Genomic DNA, 19,170 nt, shown 5'->3' on the forward strand with positions numbered 1-19,170 from the left:
ATATTGGATGCATAAGCCATTCCCTAACATCATAATAAGTTTTTCTAAATTAAATAATTTAAACCCTTTTATAATGTACAGCTCAGGAACAAACCCCATGTATGAATCAAAATTTGAAACTTTAATTTTCTCCCCTCATATCATTTTGGATCTGGGAATATACAAGGATGACCCAGGAGCGCAGAGTAAATTCAACAATCTGTTAAAAAAATGGCCAGGTTACTTACCAGTGTTTACTGACGCTTCCAAAATAGATTCCGCAAATTGTGCTGGATCAGCAGTAGTGATTCCCAAATATAACATTGTCTTAATGTTCAAGTGCCCTCCACAGTCCTCGATATTTACAGGTGAAGCTGTTGCTATCTTAGAGGCTGTAGCATATGCTGACTCCCATAATATACAAAAAGTGATCATTTTCTCTGATAGCAGGAGTTGCCTTCAAGCTATTATGGGGACCCCGCTTAAATTAGCGAGGAGTAAAAGCCATGACGAGATTTTGACGGAGAAAAAAAAAAGTGTCACAGTCAAACTCGCTAGTTGTATGGAGATTAGAGGTAAGGAGCGAAAGCTTTAAGTTTCAGAAGTGCAGATATAAAACCAGGTGGCGCTGCAATTGCAGGTACATAAGGGTTTGACACGTCATTTTCGACTGTTCTACTTTGACAGATTTCTCTCCTTATACTTCTACATTCCATAGCTCGTAGTTATTCAATATTTGTTGCCAGTGACACTTGACAGACATCTCGGACTGTTTAAGCTGACTGTTAAAACTTTTTTTTTGACTGACTTAAAAATTTTGTCTATTTCTTAGGTGTATGAAACAACACATGTGACGTCATAAAGCTGTGTCTTGACGTTTGTAACTTACGCTCTTTCGGTTCGAAATAGTAATAAAAAGAGATTTTCGCATTAAAATAGCAGTTTTTGGGAAAAATAAAAAAATACGTGTATCTTTAAATATTGAGTTCTTCCAAACCAAACAATAAAAAGTATTAGTCGAAAATATGAAATGTTGTCAAATGTCAACCTTCAACATCAGTATAAAGAAAGTATTTGTGATATGAACCATTTCAGTTATAGATTCACAAATCAAAATAAATAGGCTGCTTGCCTCCTAGTCAAATCAGCTTCTTTTTAAGAACTGTCCCAACGAATTTGAACGACTTGCTAATATGGAATTAATATGAAATCGAATTGAGTGACGTCGCGGTCAATTCAGTTAATTTATACATTTCTACCTCACTTATTAAATAGAAATTATATTTAGAAATGACTTCTGTCCATGTTTTTTTTTATAATTATTTGATGCTTTATTTCGTGCATGGTATAAAATATTTTATTTTAAGAACACTCAACTTCCCTATTATGCCTGATTCAGAGAGTATAGGTACTATGTAATGTTTAACTCAAATAATTCAGATGAAATTCCGGTAAAAATCCACTTAATTTTGCTAATGCGAAGTGATGAAATTTCCCGATAGGTACCTGTCCTTTATTTTGAACTACCACAATTTCGATTCCTAGATTTTATCATTGCAATTTGTGCATTAACCGATCATGTGTGGCGTGCGGATTTACAGCTTTTGATAATTTGACATTAACATAAATGCCGGATTCATTATTCATTTAAATTCACACTGTGTGTGACACTTTTCCTCCTACTCAAATCAGCTTCTTTTTAAGAACTGTCAAGACGATTTTGAACGACTTGCTAATATGTAATTAATATGAAATCGAATTGAGTGACATCACGCTAAACTAATTTACTGTACATATATACAATGTATATGTATATTATACATATTGCTAAGTATCCGATTTGATTGTAAATATACGTTGGAGTTAAAAATAACTTCTATCCCTGTTTTTCTTATAATTATCTGAAGCTTTATATCATGCATGGTCTAAAATATTTAAAGTACATTCAAGTTGCCTATTGGCACCCAAATCAATTTATATTCTTATATTAATATAAATTGATTTGTATTCCGATATGAATAATATAATACAATAGTTTAACAATTTATTATTTTTAGTTTACTAAGATATGTTTCTCATGATCATTTGTACACATAAATACAACATGTACCTAAATAAAAACTACAGGCTAGAGATTTAAACCTAGGTATAGCTCTCAGTTTCCCTTTCCTCTTGGAGGAGAGTGGCCTTGACTTGACGCCGATTGAAACGGAGTATTCATATTTTAAGTCGCGCTAGAGGCCAAGTTGTATTACACTACTATGATTAAAGAAGGACCCGATGTATCATCCACAGTTAACATACATTAACGTCACAAAAAAAAATGCGAACGTTTATTTATCACCTATGACGGTTTGGTGCAACCGACCTTAACACGATGATTTGCTTGCAGGGAAACGTGCATGAAGAACATTCAAAAGCTGATGCGGGAATACAAATTCGAGGACGCCGTCGGAATGCTTCGCACCGCGAGGTATGTCATTAACTCTATTCACTCCTTAATTTGCGTGTGCATTTTTCAAACTTTTTTATTAACCCCCGACGCAAAAACGATGGGGTGTTATAAGTTTGACGTGTCTGTCTGTGTGTGTGTCTGTCTGTGTGACTGCCTGTCTGTTTGTCTGTCTGTCTGTCTGTGTGTGTCTGTAGGCATCATCAGTGTAGTTATGATAGTATTTAATAGGTGGCGCTAAAAAAATGATATACGAATCTTAGTATGAAGATTGTAAACCATATTTAAATCATCCTTGCCCTTGGTTATAAGATAGGTATGCGTTATGCTTAGGTATTATATCGTTACAACTGATACATATTTTGATAAATTTAGAACTGTTCTCTGATTATATTCCATCTCTTTTATATAAGACATTACTCAATATTCGATTAAATAGATGATTCCAGACGTACGAATACCATTTATTGCGGTATAATAATATTATAGGGATTCATCGAGCCGCACCATACGCACGAGTAGGTACATTGTTTACACAGAAAATTATTACCGAATAACAGCTTCGATGTAAAATTGAAGATACGTAGGTACTGATATATTTGTATCACGAATCAATGCAAGTATCAAGTATCAATAGAAATTGTTAACAATGTACCTAAACAAACCGGCCTATTAAATATCAAGTACAAATACAATCAATTCAAATTTATTCAGCAAATAGGCCACAGAGGCGTTTTTACACGTAAAAAAATTACAGAAAATTAACAATTGAAAATATATGATCTGAGCGAATTTTACCCCTTTCCGACCGAAGAAATCGAGGTTTGCTAATTTGTTTTTTTAATGACATGTTAAAATTGACAATAGGCTACTTGCCTCCTAGTCAAATCAGCTTCTTTTTAAGAACTTTCAAAACGAATTTGAACGAAATCGAATTGAGTGACGTCACGGTCAACACAGTTACTTTATAATTCTGACTTACTAAATAGAAATTCGATTTAAAAATAACTTCCGCGCATGTTTTTCTTCTGCTTCTGATGATGCTTTATTTCGTGCATGGTATAAAATATTTTATTTTAACTACAGTCAAGTTCCCTGTTATATTTATGTTAACAACCCGCTAACAACCTAACGATCGTATCAGCTCAGGTGTAAAGGGATAAAAGGAATATAGTTCATAAAACGTCAGGAGCAATTTAACCCATTCTCAATTGGAATGTCACACGAAGAAAATTTAAGTAAAAATGACAGAAATTATGACAGAAATTGACTTACACGTGTCGCGATTTACACAGAAAACGTTGGACTGGCATCTTATAAGATGTCTAATCGATATAGCTCTGTATTATCGTTGCCTATATGAAATTAGAAATATTTTTTTCTTCATGTACGATGCGGGTTGTGAAGTCTTTCGTAATGTTTTGGTCCTTCGTTGAACATATTATTTTATTAAGGGATGATTCTGTGTCTCTGTAATCTGCGACGGGCGCTCCTCGTGCTTGTTAATTACTGACGTAGGTACGTTTAACATGCCAACATGTCCAGTCCTGTGAAATTTTCGTTCATTAACGATGGATTCGTTAAATGCGAGCTTTTATTATGAATAAAGCAGAGTTTAAACAAACCGAAAGGCAGCGCCTATCTGCTTTGTTTAAAATGTGTGATTGACTATAAACTCGACGTGACTATTAGTGTATTTCAAAATTCCAAACAACTGATATAATTAATTGTTGAGTTACTGGCTCTGGTCTCTGGTTGTTTCGCCGTTTCGTAAGCCGCGGGCTAAAGCTAGTATTTAAATAAGCGATTCAAGGCGTTCAAATTTATTCTAACGCCATACAAATTTAAACAAAAATTCCACTATCTATTTCTATAACCACAACACACTTAGCCCAATAATTAAATCTTACTTACTTACTTACTTGGTTGGCGCAATAAGCCAAAATGAGTTTTGGCCTCCTGCACAAGAGCACGCCATTTGACTCGGTCTTGAGCGGTATCGCGCCAGCTTTCGCCGACGCCGAGCTCACGGAGGTCTACCTCCACTCTATCCGCCCAACGGTATTTTGGGTGTCCAGCAGGACGGCGTCCAATCGGTTTCCCCAAGTAGGCCCTTTTGACTGCCCGAGCTTCTCCCATTCTCTCAAGGTGACCTAGCCAACGGAGACGATGTGCTTTGGTTTCACCTATTATATTTGGCTCGGCTACCAGTTTTTCAATTTCGTCATTTTTGCGGATCCTCCAACTGCCATCGCCTCTTTTAACGGGTCCCAGAATCTTCCTTAATACCCTACGCTCTGTGACTAACAGGCTGTTCTCCTTAAGTGTAAGCGTCCAAGCCTCACACCCATACATTAGGATGGGGCGGGTCACGGTCTTGTAGATCCGTAACTTAGTACGTTTGCTAAGAAGCTTGGACACTAACACCTTATGAAGCGCAGCACTGCAACGTAGGGCATTTTGGGTTCGGATGTTGATTTCGTCCTCCCTTGTATGAGTATCAGTGACAGTACACCCAAGGTATTTAAACTTAGACACTCCCTTATAGGTATTTCCAACCACAAGTAGGTTCTGCCTTTGAGCGCGACTGTCCTTGTACCGCTTCATGTGGAGGTATTCCGATTTGTCATGGTTGATTCTGAGCCCCACTTTCGCTGCTTCCTGTTCCAAGATTCTTGCCGATATTTCCACCTGTTCACGGTTTTCCCCTAGCAAGGCTAAGTCATTCGCATACCCTATCAGTCTATGTCTTCCGTTCAGTTTAACTCCAACCTCAAGCGTGAGTAGTTTCTGGACAACGTGTTCTAAAACCAAATTAAAGAGCATAGGGGACAGGGCATCGCCTTGCCTCAGGCCGGTACTCACCGTGAATAATTAAATCAATATACCTAAACTCCTTTTTACTGAACAGAGAAGTGTGGCCGGAGGAAGGAATATTCGGCGCGAGCGACATACAGCAAGAGGAGGAGTTAGAAATGCTGGAGACCATTTACGGGACCGATTTAGGAGTGGAAGTACCAGGTAAGGTCCCAGTGGCGGCTGGTGAACGTGTCACTTGACAGTTGAAGATTATCCTTAGGGTGGAAACACATCTATCTCCATCGAGCCGCCTTACACGTAGGTACATAATCTCACTCCTGTATTACCACAAGGGAAAGGCAGAGCACAAGAAACTGCTCAAGTTTTAGTGCCACTTACGGTTTTAAGGGTTTGGAAGAAAACGAAATCATGATATTACACCGACAGGTCGAGGACGAGCCCGTTGTCCACACCACAATTTGGAACCCATATCTTACATTCGACTCCTACGATACCCATGGGAGGATAGTGAGTGGTGAAATTCCCGTCACCACACGGATCCTCCTTACCTTACTTTTGATAAAAAGGAATTACTGACTAAATGTGAGTGTGTTTAGTAAAACGTCCAACTTTGTCGCTTACCATAAAGACGAGATTTGCTTTATCTTTATATGAATAAACTGACAAAGCGGCTGTATAGCAATCGACAGAGTCCCACGTTTTACTAAACGCACTCGCAAAGAGATTTCATGAATACTTTGACCAACATTATTTTTATTTTTAAATAGCTTCTTGGAGTAAATACAATGAAATAAATCCTAATTAATGTTTCAGAGGTGGTCGAGGAAAATAATGAAGAAATTACGGACGACGAGGAAGGTAAAACAGCCCTCTTGCAATTACGTTAAAAAATTAAACTTTATATTATATTATATTATAAAATAATGTTTTCTTTTTAGATGAAGAGGAAGAAGAAGAACGAAGTGCGGCCATAGTTGAAACAGATTTTGATTTCAATGATTTTGTGCAAAGGTAAGTATTTTTAGTAAGAAAATATTTTTGGGTCTCTCGTGTGCATAATCTGTCTATCATTCTGTTTTAATGAGCTACTTTGCTCTGTAACTATTGGAACGATTCAGATAAAATTTTATTATACAAACTTAAGTGGATAAACCAAAAAGAAACCCTCTAATGACGAGTAATTTTGCTCGAAATAAAAAGGCGGCCATTTCAGGTGACCTTTGGGTCTAAATATTCTGTGTGTTATTGAAACTCGCACCGAATACACATATCAAACCATTAAAAATCTATATTATTGACCATGACCATGGTTCATTAATATTTCTTGTATGTGGGTAACTTTTGCACATTGTAATTTTTTGAAAGTTTTGCATAAGTCGCTTTTACATTTGAAAGTTTTGCATAAGTCGCTCACGTAAGCGGTAAAACTCACAGGTGTATAGGCGGCCTTACTGCAAAATTACAGACTAGCAGTCGAACATTCAAGCATTAATTGACCGCAGCGAAGCAAGGGCTACGTTTTAACTCAAGCAGTTTGCTTTTGTATGTCCGGATGTCTCGCTCTACAGCTCGCATTTCCCAACCGATTCGCGTGAAATTTTGTGACCAGATTCTATGACTCAATAAATTTTTTTTGTCGTCCCAGATTTTGGAAATTGTAAAAAATTACAAAGTCATGGGGCCTCACGCCTTAACTTTTAGCCGTATCGATATCTTAAAAGTCTTGTCTTTTAGATGCATGTATATAGAGTGATTGGCAAAAAAATCAGACGTTTTAGAACACAGGTTTAGACGGTAGATGTAAAAATATGTAATTTTGCATGAGAATAAGCATTTTAATTTCGCCAATCTACGTATGTGTTAGGGTGGCTCAGTGGTAAGTCACCGTGCTTTTTTTTCAAATTTCTAATCACCAAGTTCTGCGTTCGAATCCTCCAGGTGCCATAATTTTTGTATTTTTTTTTGCATTTGATTTTTTTATTATAATAATTATATTTTAACCAACTAAGCGATATATACATTTTATATACATATAATCTTTTTTTTTCAGTAGAAAGTAAAATCCTGTTTGCTTGATGATCGAAATTTGCATTTTTATGTCCGTATATTTTCCTCTATTCAACCGATTCTCGTAAAATTTAATTATGTAACAAGACTATTTATATTTATTTTTTATGATCCAGTGTTTAATAATTTTGAAGTACAAAAATAACTTATTATTTATAAATAAATGTAGTGCCGAAGATGGTAAAAATAAGTACTAACCAATTTGATATAGAAAGGATGAGCTGAAATAATTACGATGCCTCTCCTACAACGTCACGCCACAATATTCTCACAGATGGCGTTAAACAGAAGATAAAAACTTACCTCGGAAAAATCAACAAAATTGTGTCTGACCAAAGACCTATATAACTTCGTCTGACTAAGACTCTATACTCTCTGGTTTGACTAAAGAAAACGGACGCAAACATTAAAAATTTGTGCGTGGAGTCCCTCCGCGCGGCATAAGTGAAACTTCGTAACATAATTATGATAGCTGTTGGCAACAAGAAGAAAAATAATAAAAATAAAAATACAAAAAGTTTTGCATTTGCCGGGAATCGAACCTAGAAATATGACTAGCGTGAGGGCAAAAATGTACCATGAATGACACTGCACCACCGTGGTTTGTACTAATCGGTGCGAATTTAAGTGTTATGTGCAGCCACTTTCAAATAGATTGAATTAGTGAGTTGGCGATGCATCGTATGACCGTAGTATTTAAAATAGTTGGGTTAGGGTTTTCTTGCGGCCCTTAAAAGCGAAAATAGGAAACCCACTTCGCGGGCTACCGTCGACACGTTTACAATACAAAAACTGATAACAAAACCAAAATGGACGACGAGGGGGAAGCACCCACAAGGGGGGCTCGGGGGGCGAAGCCCCCCGCCAAAAATAAATACCACGTAGTACGTATTGAAAATAAATTAGGGTTTTCTTGCGAAGTTTAAGATCGAAAATAAGGGGGGGGGGCTCGGGGGGCGCAGCCCCCCGCAAAATAGAAATACCGATTAAGTATCCAAACTAAGTAAGGTTAGGGTTTTCTTGTGACCCTGAAAAGCGAAAATAGGCAACCCACTTCGCGGGCTAGCGTCGACACGCTTACAAATCCAAAATTGATATGAAAAACAAAATGGACCACGAGGGGCGAAGCATCCACAAGGGGGGCTCGGGGGGCGAAGCCCCCGCCAAAAAGAAATACCAACGTCTTACGTATTGAATATAAGTTAGGTTAGGGTCTTTTTTACGACGCTTAAGAGCGAAGATAAGGGGGGCTCGGGGGCGCAGCCCCCAAAAAAGAAAGATCAATTAAGTATCCAAACTAAGTAAGGTTAAAGTTTTGTTGCGACCCTTAAGAGGGAAAATAAGGGGGGCTCGGGGGCGCAGCCCCGCAAAATAGAAATACCGATTAAATATCCAAACTAAGTAAGGTTAAGGTTTTCTTGTGACCCTGAAAAGCGAAAATAGGCAGCCCACTTCGCGGGCTAGCGTCGACACCCTTAGAAATCGAAAATTGATAACAAAGCCAAAATGGACGACGAGGGGCGAAGCACCCACAAGGGGCTCGGGGGGCCAAGCCCCCGCCAAAAATAAATACCACGTAGTACGTATTGAAAATAAGTTAGGTTAGGGTTTTCTTGCGAAGTTTAAGATCGAAAATAAGGGGGGGGGGGGGGCTCGGCGCAAAATAGAAATACCGATTAAGTATCCAAACTAAGTAAGGTTAGGGTTTTCTTGTGAACCTGAAAAGCGAAAATAGGCAGCCCACTTCGCGGGCTAGCGTCGACACCCTTACAAATCGAAAATTGATAATACCAAAATGGACGACGAGGGGAGAAGCACCCACAAGAGGGGCTCCAAAAAGAAATACCACGTAGTACGTATTGAAAATAAGTTAGGTTAGGGGTTACTTGCGAAGTTTAAGATCGAAAATAAGGGGGGGCTCGGAGGCGCAGCCCCCGCAAAATAGAAACAGCAATTAAGTATCCAAACTAAGTAAGGTTAGGTGTTCTTGTGACCCTGAAAAGCGAAAATAAGCAACCCACTTCGCGGGCTAGCGTCGACACGCTTACAAATTGTGGACGACGAGGGGCGAAGAAAGAAATACCACCGTTGTACTTATTGAAAAGAAGTTAGGGTTTTCTTGCGGCGAAACACCCACCCCGGGGCTCGGGGGGGGGGGGGGGGGGGGTAGTAGCCCCCACGAAGTACCAACGTAATACCTATTGAAAATAAGTTAGGTTAAGGTTTTCTTGCGACGAACAAGAGTGATTATAAGGGGGGGGGGGCGGTCTTGGGGGGCCCAGCCCCCGAAAAAAGAAAGACCTATTAAATATCCAAACTAAGTTAGGTTAGGATTTTCGTGTGACGCTTAGAAGCGAAAAGCCCACTTTGCGGGCTAGCGTCGACACGATTACAAAACAAAAGATGATAACAAAACCAAGGGCAGGACTTGCCATTTTATCACTTATCTACGCGGATAAAGCATCCGTCACGTTGTGGCAAGTTAGTCAGTGTGAGATTGACATATGTCTTATCCACATTGATAAGTGATAAAAGTGCAAGCATGATAGCCCAACAGTTTTTATATGTTAAATGCAGAAATTGCCGTTAAGGGCTTGAGTTGAGTGCCTATAGCGTACGAGTATATGTCGCTTGAAACTGTTGCTGTCATGAGGTCATGACTTGACTAAGTGATTACACTTAATTAGCTTTCAGTTTTGCGTTCTCTAAGCATTTCGCGAAGGTCTACAGCTCCCAGAGCCACTAGTTATTAACAACCCACTTTACCCGATCAGAGTAGATAGGCTATTGCTTGCATGACTGGCGCTTATGATTTTCGATGCACTAAATACTAATAGGTACACGTGCACCTCCCGAATCCTAAATTGCACTACTTGAGCATCGATTTCCTTGATTGAGTTACGCTACGTTACCATATAAAGTTATAAACCCGTTTTAGAATGCATCGAACCCTATCAATTTCCAAATCTCCCAATTCAGGCACGAATTTACTAGTTCAGGTACTGGTTTTGTGGTTCAATTAAAATTAGTGTTAAGGTACAGCGGGATAATTTCGACTGGGGGACAAATGCAACTGATCCATTTTTTTCCATGTTTTGAAATGTTTGCATTATCAAATTGAGTGTCCACTGGTTATATTTGGCACGCGTGTTCAGTGGATACATGTGGAACTCAATAGTGTAATAATGGACAAAATGGATCAGTTATAATTTCCTCCCAGTCGATATTTTCCCCGCTGTACTTTAATTGTTTTACCATTTGTTACATAGCGCCGACGTAGAAACTATTATTAATTTATATATTAGCTGTTCTAACTATAATTAACTATTTTTACTAAAACATTATTCCACTAGTTAATATTTATTTTCACGACCTTCTGACAGAATGCTGAAGCTAAAATACGTGGGACTGCGAGAGAAGCGATCATAAGCATGTCAGTATGATCGTGCAGATCCAACTTTCACTGTTGTATTATTTCATGGTTTGCGACACCATACACCTACGGATTTGTCCGCCGGGCAAGCTTCAGATCTGAATGATCTGATCCGCGATTAGCCATACACATACGGACTGGTCTGCCGGGCAAGGCTCGGCCGCGGCTTGCCCAGCGGACAAATCCTTGCTATTAACTAAGGTGCGATCCGGCGGGCACATCCGCGCTACACGCACACGCGAGGGCAGCCGACGGGTCTGCCCGGCCCTTGCCCGATCCGTTGGTTTTGAGCACGGGCAGCGGACGGGTACCCGGCGGGCAGTCCCTACTAAAAATGTAATAAATATATTTTTAATTTTTTTGTCAACTTGACAGAAACTAGCACGATATAATTCTCACAGGTTCTGCAGCCCCAAAGTAGTAAGCGCATGTGCGGCCCTTCTGGACGGCTACGAGAAGAACCTACCGCACACAAACCACTGCGTCACGAAGATGCTACACAGGATAGCGTGGGACTGCAAACGGCCCGCCATGATGTTCCAAGCGTCCCTGTTTCTGGTCTTTCAGAGGATACTTAACAACCCTATTCCTCAATTTAAGGTTTGTTCCTCAGAGCATATGATACTAGAGAAACGATAATCGCCCGGGGGCCGTGTCGCAGTTGTTGTCTTTGAGTGCGTGCGTGATGACGACTCGTTAGTTTTTCGCATGTACACAGACATAGATGTCGCAGTTGTTAGCTCATTGACGCCCTGTTGTCTTTGTGTGCGTGCGTGATGACACGACTCGTTACTTGTTCGCGAATTTGCGACAGGCATGTTCAATACAATTATTGAACTGTGAATCGATCGGCAACGTCATATTAATGGGCAAAGATACCCATTTACGGTATACGAGTAGGTATACCGTAAATGTCTCATCTTAACTTACTAAACCTGTGAATTCTATACTTACCTATTTAAATTTTTTTTTGAAATATTAAATTTCAGCAATTTGCTGTTTGCTGGCTGTTGTTATGTTTTTAGGAAAGAGGTACACCGATGTCAGATTGGGCTTTTGGTTGAAAATGTTGGAATTAATTCAAGCCACCTTCATTTAATATTAAATTGAGATTAATTTCTCCCACGTGGAAAGCTTACAAGTTACAACTGAGAAAATCAGAGATTGATTGAAACTTACCTTACTTCTAAGAAAAGTAAGTTCAACGTTTCATTACAACCAAGGAAATTACTCATGCTATATTTTTTTCAGGAGTTAGAAAAGTTCGCTATATTTATACTAAGGAAATTTACTGAAGTAGCGAAGAAAAATCCCAAAGTTTTTATTGAGCTTCTTTTTTGGACTAACTCGAAGGATGCTATCGATATAGAGTGCGGATACGACCTCTACTCCGATCAAAAGTAAGTTGTGTTTGTTTGATTTTTACTTTCAGATATCTGTATCTAAGCAAAAGTTGTTAATATGAATTATCTTCACAAGTCACAACACAAGTGCAATTCTAAAAAGTTGTAAACATGTTAGAATTCAATAATTAAGTACATATAATGCCTATACTGAATCCCACTGCTGGGCAAAGGCCTCTCCTGTTTTCCGCACAAAATAAGTCCAGGCCCCGTAGCCGAATGGCATTTCTACGACGCGAAATGAAAACGAAACGCCACGAAAGGTAGTCTGGCTCTGTTGCGCCAATACGCAAGTGCGATAGAGAAAGATATCTACGAGCGTTTCGTTTCGTGAGCGTTTGTGCCATTCGGCTACGCACCCAGGTCTTTCCTCTATCTCATTTTTGGCCTACCTCGGCCTCGGGTAATTGGTGGTGCCCATTCGGTCGCTGTTTTTATCTGTCTGGATGCATCCGACAGATGTTTACTGCCCAATCCCATTATTATATTAAATTATTTTGCTTGCAAAACGACACATGTGTTTATTCTTTGACAGGGATAGAGTGGGAAAAGGAACGTGGAGCGAGGAACAGGAGGAGGAACTACGAAATCTGTACATGGAGAACCAGTCCAATCCACAAACTGATCAAGGTATATACAATTTACGATCATAATTTTTCTTGACTGTCTGTTACCATACCCATATCGTATATATTATATGGACTGGTGAAAATGTTCACTGGCTATGGAGAGGTCTTTTAGCTGGCAAAACGCTGAAGTGTCAAGCCAAAGACCGTGAGTGAAGTCTCATTTAAGGCAGTTTTTCCACCTTTAAACCATGCCCACAACTTATTTTTAATTATGTATTCCTTGAGGCGCCAGGCTCAATTCTCTACTAATTAATGAGTTGGAGCGAGTTCTGCAGTGGGTTACAAACGACCCAATGGGCATATATGGGCTAAGCTTAAGTCTGTACACGTTTTCATTTCTACAATTCATATAACAATTAACAGATGTCATCGACTGGATCCTGGAGAACCTAATCGACCAGACCCGAACTCGGCGAAGCGTCATCAAGAAACTCAAAGAGCTGGGTCTCATATTCCGCGCTCCTACTAAAAAGAGCAATAAAGAGCGATATAGGGAAAAAGTGCCTAAGGAATTCAGTGAAGAAGAGGATGAAATGCTTAGGCAGCTTTGGGAAGAGTTTGGCGGTGCTACTGGTAAGTTTTTATTAACCGACTTCTTTACCGAAAGAAGAAGGAGGTTATATATTCGGGATCATTTTTTTATGTATTTTACCTGATTACTCCGAGACCCGTGGTCTGATTTCAATAATTATTTTTTTGTTTGAAAGGAGCTACCTCCAAGGTGGTCCCATATTAATCTGGAGCTGTTCTGATGATGGCATCCATGAAGAGTTGAGGGAACTCAAATTTAAAAGACACATGTATAGTGATTTCGCTGTTTTTTTAAGAAACTTGAGCAGTTTCTCTCGAAAACTAGCACTTTCATAAAGTCTACCTCATGATGAAGATTGTTCTTTTTGAATTCGGTTGTATTTTTTTGTAAAAAGTTTTTTTATTTCACTTAACACTTTGGCAACCAAGAGCCCCGCCCGGTAGGCACTCGTGATCTTTACTCAGATGCCGGACAAACCGCCGAGCAGGCTCTCGCCACACCTCGGACACTGGCGATCAAATATATGAAAGAGGCTCGTTCCTAGCACACAGTCTAAGCCCGTGTAGGTGAACGGGTACTATGCTTGTATTGGTGAGATATGACAGGTCGACTGTTCGCGTTTTTGACAGGCGGTAACTGTGAGGTAACGGAGAGGGGGTGGGCGACACTTTCAGCGGGGAGCGGGTGTGGCCATACTGTACGATAGTACTCTTTATTATACTGTGCTCTCGCTGTACAAGCGGGCGGCCTGGCAGTTGTAAATAACGTCCGGTTTCTGGCGTAGTGCGCCATTTTTTGGTCTGGTAGTTTATGTGTTGAAGTCGTTTGTACAAGAGCATCATTAAATAAGAAAGGTGAGGTTCGGTCTCTTATTACGCCTTTCCACCAAATAAAGCAACAAAGAATGATAGCAGGAGGAAGTGGCAAAGGAGTTCAGTATAGAGGAGGATGAAATGCCGTAGACCGATATATAAGACCATGCGCGGATCCATGGGGGTCATAACCCCCTCCCCCCTGGGGCCTGGGCCTTTACCACGTGCCCCCCCCCCCCCCCCCCCCCCCAAGCTGGATCCGCGCTTGTATAAGACACATACAATAGCCCCTTTCACCGAAGTTTGATTAACACAAATCTTCGTGTAACATTGTACTACCAGCAGCAACCTGCCGCCCCTGTGGCCTGTCTCAACACAGTGACAATTGTCGCCCAACAATGACACTTCGCCGTGTCTGTCCAACAAGGAAATAATGACGATAAGTAGCAATGTTGTTTATCGACCCAGTCAAGTCAACGTGTCAAGTGTCACTTCACACTTTTTTTGGATTTGGAAAGTTTTATGTCGTTTCCACTCAGATTTGCGAGCTTTTTCTATCCTAATAGGATAAAAATGTGTCCTAAGGTTTGTTTCCCATTCCGTTACCATTTTTTCGTACATTTTGTATGGCGGTAACGGAATGGAAGGTTTTTAGAAAATGTATGGGAATCTTGGGAGATTTTGTTCTCCTATCAAAATCGAAAGACCTCACGATTACCCAAAAAATACCCATGTTACAAAAAAAATGGGGTCGACAACTTTGAAAAAAAATGGCCCAAATAGGCCACTGGTCCACACATAGGCCACTATGCACCAGAATACATATATTTTACCTGCCACTTGGCGCAAACCTTTGTCCCGTCGGTTAAACTGAGTCAACGCAAAAGTTCTTAAGTTATCTCCTCGGACCTCGAAATGTTGTCCAAGGAACCGCAAACGTCGAAATTTGATTGTAGAGTTTCAAACGAATGTTCAAATTATCCGAAATCCGGGTAAATTGCTGAAGGATTCGACGCTTTGTAATGACAGATGTCGATTTCAGTCCGTTATTCTAATAATTCTATTTGGTGCTTACTTAGGTACATATTCGCAATTAAGGGCCGGTTGCATCAAACCATCTGTCACCGTTAAAGCGTTCGTTAAATTTTATTGTTTGGGAAGTTCCATAGACGTCTGCTGCGTGACGATGATGTGTCTGTCAAATGTGGTTGATGCAACTGGCTCTAAATATAATAAAATCAGAGCTGCCAAAGCTCTCACACATATCGAAACACGCCTATTTTTTTTTTTTGACGACCCGTCTGGCTCAGTCGGTAGTGACCCTGCCTGCTAAGCCGCGGTCCTGCGCGCTGCGTTCGAATCCCGGTAAGGGCATTTATTTGTGTGATGAGCACTGATATTTGTTCCTGAGTCATGGATGTTTTCTATGTATATAAGTATGTATTTATCTATTTAAGTATGTATTGTATACCGTCGCTTAGCACCCATAGTACAAGCTTTGCTTAGTTTGGGGCTAAGTTGATCTGTGTAAGGTGTCCCTCATTTTTAATTTTTTTTCTACGTTGGTGGCAAATAAGCATACGGTCTGCCTGATGGAAAGCGGTCACCGTGACCTATAGACGCCTACAACCAAGGGGTGTCATATGCGCGTTGCCAACCCTCGTGATAGTTTTTGCGTTTTGTATATAAACCTTTGAGCGTATGTTTGCTTCACTTACCCGCGGCTTCGCCTGCGTTAAACTCGGAAATTGCGGAATGTTCCATACAAACTTCCACCCTCCATTTTAGGGAAGTGTCTCCATCCCTTCAACGATCTTCACTTAAAATAAATCACGTCAATTCGTCGCTCTGTTTTGCCGTGAAAGACGCACACACTTTTTCATTTATAATATCATTACCATTAGGTATGGATATCTGATCGTGATCACATTACCACATTCTACAAAAAACTGCATGCTACATCAGAAGCAGAAGTATTCAATAATATCGTCATACCATTTAATCATAATTAATTGACGTAATTAAATTACAATAATTATGAATGATACTCGTTCGGCCCCTGCTTTTAACCGCAGCCGTGCCTGTCGACTCGACGCCAAAATTCCCCTTTGGAAACCCTCCGTAATTACTAGTTGCCAACTCTTTATTAGGTATTTGAATAATTTATTTGTAATGTTTTAATATTCAATTTTGGTATATTATTAATGTAGTCAGAATTCTTGATACAATTCCTTATAAGCTAGTTATTCATTTTATTTTGTGTTTGTACAGTTAAATATTGTGTATGCACACAATTGTACTCTGTATGTAATTGTGTGATTTTCAATCAAAAGGTACTTATTGTCGGTTGTTAATAAGGCGCTATTTATTATATGAAATCGATATTATCGACAACCGACAATGTGGTAGCTTTTGTTTGAAAACGTCGCATATTTACATATCTATAATAAATGTATGTTTAAACTCTTCGAATGTATGAACGACGCTGACTGAATATCGTAACTCAGTGACTTCGCTGTAGCATTATTCGACTACCGGCTGGCAGTCCGTAGATCACAAGTCAGTGCAGTGCTATGTGCTACGATCTACGAGTCTACGACCGTAAAGACCTATACCTAACTATGCGCTATCTCCTATGTAGCTAGTAAAAAGCGATTATGAATTGTTCGGGTTACCAGCTGTGAATGCGTAAAATTACGAATATGTAGGTAATTAAATAAAAAAAAAGTTTGTTGATATTATTCATCATCAATATTTAAAGGTTGCTGGGCCATGCCCGTGACATTTCTTCTCATAATGGTCCGTCCATTGAGATAATTATTACTTTTTATACTAATTAATAATTATTTAACAGTCTCCTCACATACGTTCTCTCCAACAAAATCAAAAAATTAAACTGTAGGCTCTACACCTTAAACTAACTAACAATAGTTCAGCTACTTTTAAAATGTATGAAGTCTTAATTTTTTATTTTCATACAATAGAAATATTAGCTTCAATGTACACCATTATACCATTATTATTTCAATTCATTGACTCAAAGCATTACCTCTTGGTAAAACCTTTCAAGGTTGATACTAATCTAAATAGGTGTGTACGTATTTAAAAATATTTTAAGCGGGTTACTCACGTATTAAGTCGATATAGCGTTCGACATGTTTCGGTTCAATTTCGAGAACCTTTCTCAAGAGTAGCGACACCCCGCCTTTACATGTCGAGAGCGCGACGCATACGCGAGAAAGGTTCTCGAAATTGAACCGAATCATGTCGAACGCTATATCGACTTAATACGTGAGTAACCCGCTTAAAATATTTTTAAATATGTATGAGTCTCACGGGAGGTTTATAGGTGTGTACGTGTTATGTTTTAAAGTCGCTGAACAAAATGTTGGTCAGTTTAAGGAGTACCTATAGCCTACAGTTTTTTTTTTTCTTTTGTTACAAGGCCCACCTGTATAAGTAATACGGAAAAAACAAATTCTTTTAATAAAAGGCCTTATTTCTGTAATGATAAACCACAAAGGTTCTCAAAGACTCCTTTACAATATTTATCAATATTTTAATATTCAACGTCATAATGAAATTAAAATTGATAATAATGAATGTCGTAAAGCCTCGGGCTTAAAATGTCCGTACAAACTGCCACTCCACTTGAGTTTGTTGACCCCGCAGTTTGTCCTCAATAATAATTACCTAGTTGACAACTTACTATCTCCATCATCATTTGTTGAATGTACCTCTATAGTGATATCACTGTTTGAATTAGTTGTTTAGTTGGCTTGTACACAATTACATCTGTCGAATATTCGTAACTATTGTTTTTCCCTATTTGTTATTTACATACCTGTTTTTGGAAAGTTAAGTGATATTACTTTGTTATATTTTTGCAGTACATCAACAGTCTTTTACTAGGTTGACTGTATTGTCCCTTTAAAATGTAACTCTTTAGCGCACGTAATATAAAATTATGTTAGAATTTTTAACTTTATTAGCTGTGAATATTATGCCTGCCAGATACAGCTTCGAGAGACCTATCAAAAATGTGGTAACACATGCATTCAGTGCTAAGTGCAGTGCTTAATTTTGGAATCAACTTTAGAGGCTACCTTTCCCTTCCATTGAATACGTAGGTATTATATGTAATTATGGGCCATTCATTGTCATACATATACGAAACTAGCTTTTACCCGCGGCTTCGCCCGCGTAATAAAAGTATTCTTATTGAAACGTTTACAAAAAATAAGATTTTCATTTGGATCCTTAGGTTTCTTTGTAGGTACAGATGTCCGCGATTATTTCGATTAAGGTAAAGCGGGGCCATTCTCGACTGGAGGGCCATTGTAACTGATCTATTTGCTGTACGGTCCGGTTTTGGCTGACTGTACCTTACACATATTACTATTGCTTTAAAATAAATTCTTGCAATGATTGTAGAATTGTTACAAAGCGACCACAGCGTAGGTAGTAGGTACGAATATGTATGTATTTTACCTATTTAAATATTTATACTGGGGAAACTTCATACAACCCACATAGCCAGTATCTCGACGCTATGGTCGGTAGGGTAGAAAGTACTTCCTTGCATTATCGCTTACAATTTTTTCCATTTTGCTTATACTTATTGCAAACGTAAACATATAAAAGGCAAGCAAACAACGATCTTCTTACAGCACATTGAATGTAATAGTTATTACGGATGCAGGATAGATAGATAGATAGATACATTTATTGGTACTAATCATACACCGTCAAACACTGTTACAATTATGTAAAAAATAAACTATACTCGCCGATGCCTACTTATTAATACCTTCCCACTGAGCCACCTGCATTTTACACTGCCTTGATATCGATTGCCGACCGATTATTCCGACCCCAATCCCTATTCTTATCCCCGTCTTTATCTCTATCTTTGTCCCCGTCCCCGTCCCCGTCCCCGTCCCCGTCCCCGTCCCCGTCGCCGTCCCCGTCCCCGTCCCCGTCCCGTCCCTGTCCCGTCCCTGTCCCTGTCCCCGTCCCTCCCCTATCCCTATCCATATCCCC

The 19,170-nt window shown here is 39.3% G+C and overlaps 1 protein-coding gene across 2 annotated transcripts in view; it reads left to right on the plus strand.

Moving 5' to 3' along the window:
• LOC125224614 (protein timeless homolog) overlaps nt 1-19,170 on the plus strand; it is a 39,283-nt gene that overhangs the window by 12,862 nt on the left and 7,251 nt on the right. For both annotated transcript variants that reach the window (XM_048128035.1, XM_048128036.1), the window contains exons 10-17: nt 2,372-2,452; nt 5,343-5,452; nt 6,065-6,109; nt 6,190-6,262; nt 11,153-11,351; nt 12,003-12,151; nt 12,690-12,784; nt 13,147-13,356. In XM_048128035.1, coding sequence (XP_047983992.1) covers nt 2,372-2,452; nt 5,343-5,452; nt 6,065-6,109; nt 6,190-6,262; nt 11,153-11,351; nt 12,003-12,151; nt 12,690-12,784; nt 13,147-13,356 — 962 coding nt within the window. The remainder of the gene's footprint in view (nt 1-2,371; nt 2,453-5,342; nt 5,453-6,064; nt 6,110-6,189; nt 6,263-11,152; nt 11,352-12,002; nt 12,152-12,689; nt 12,785-13,146; nt 13,357-19,170) is intronic.

This window comes from Leguminivora glycinivorella, chromosome 3 (genome assembly GCF_023078275.1).
Source record: "Leguminivora glycinivorella isolate SPB_JAAS2020 chromosome 3, LegGlyc_1.1, whole genome shotgun sequence".
In the NCBI taxonomy this organism is placed as follows: Eukaryota; Metazoa; Arthropoda; class Insecta; order Lepidoptera; family Tortricidae; genus Leguminivora; species Leguminivora glycinivorella.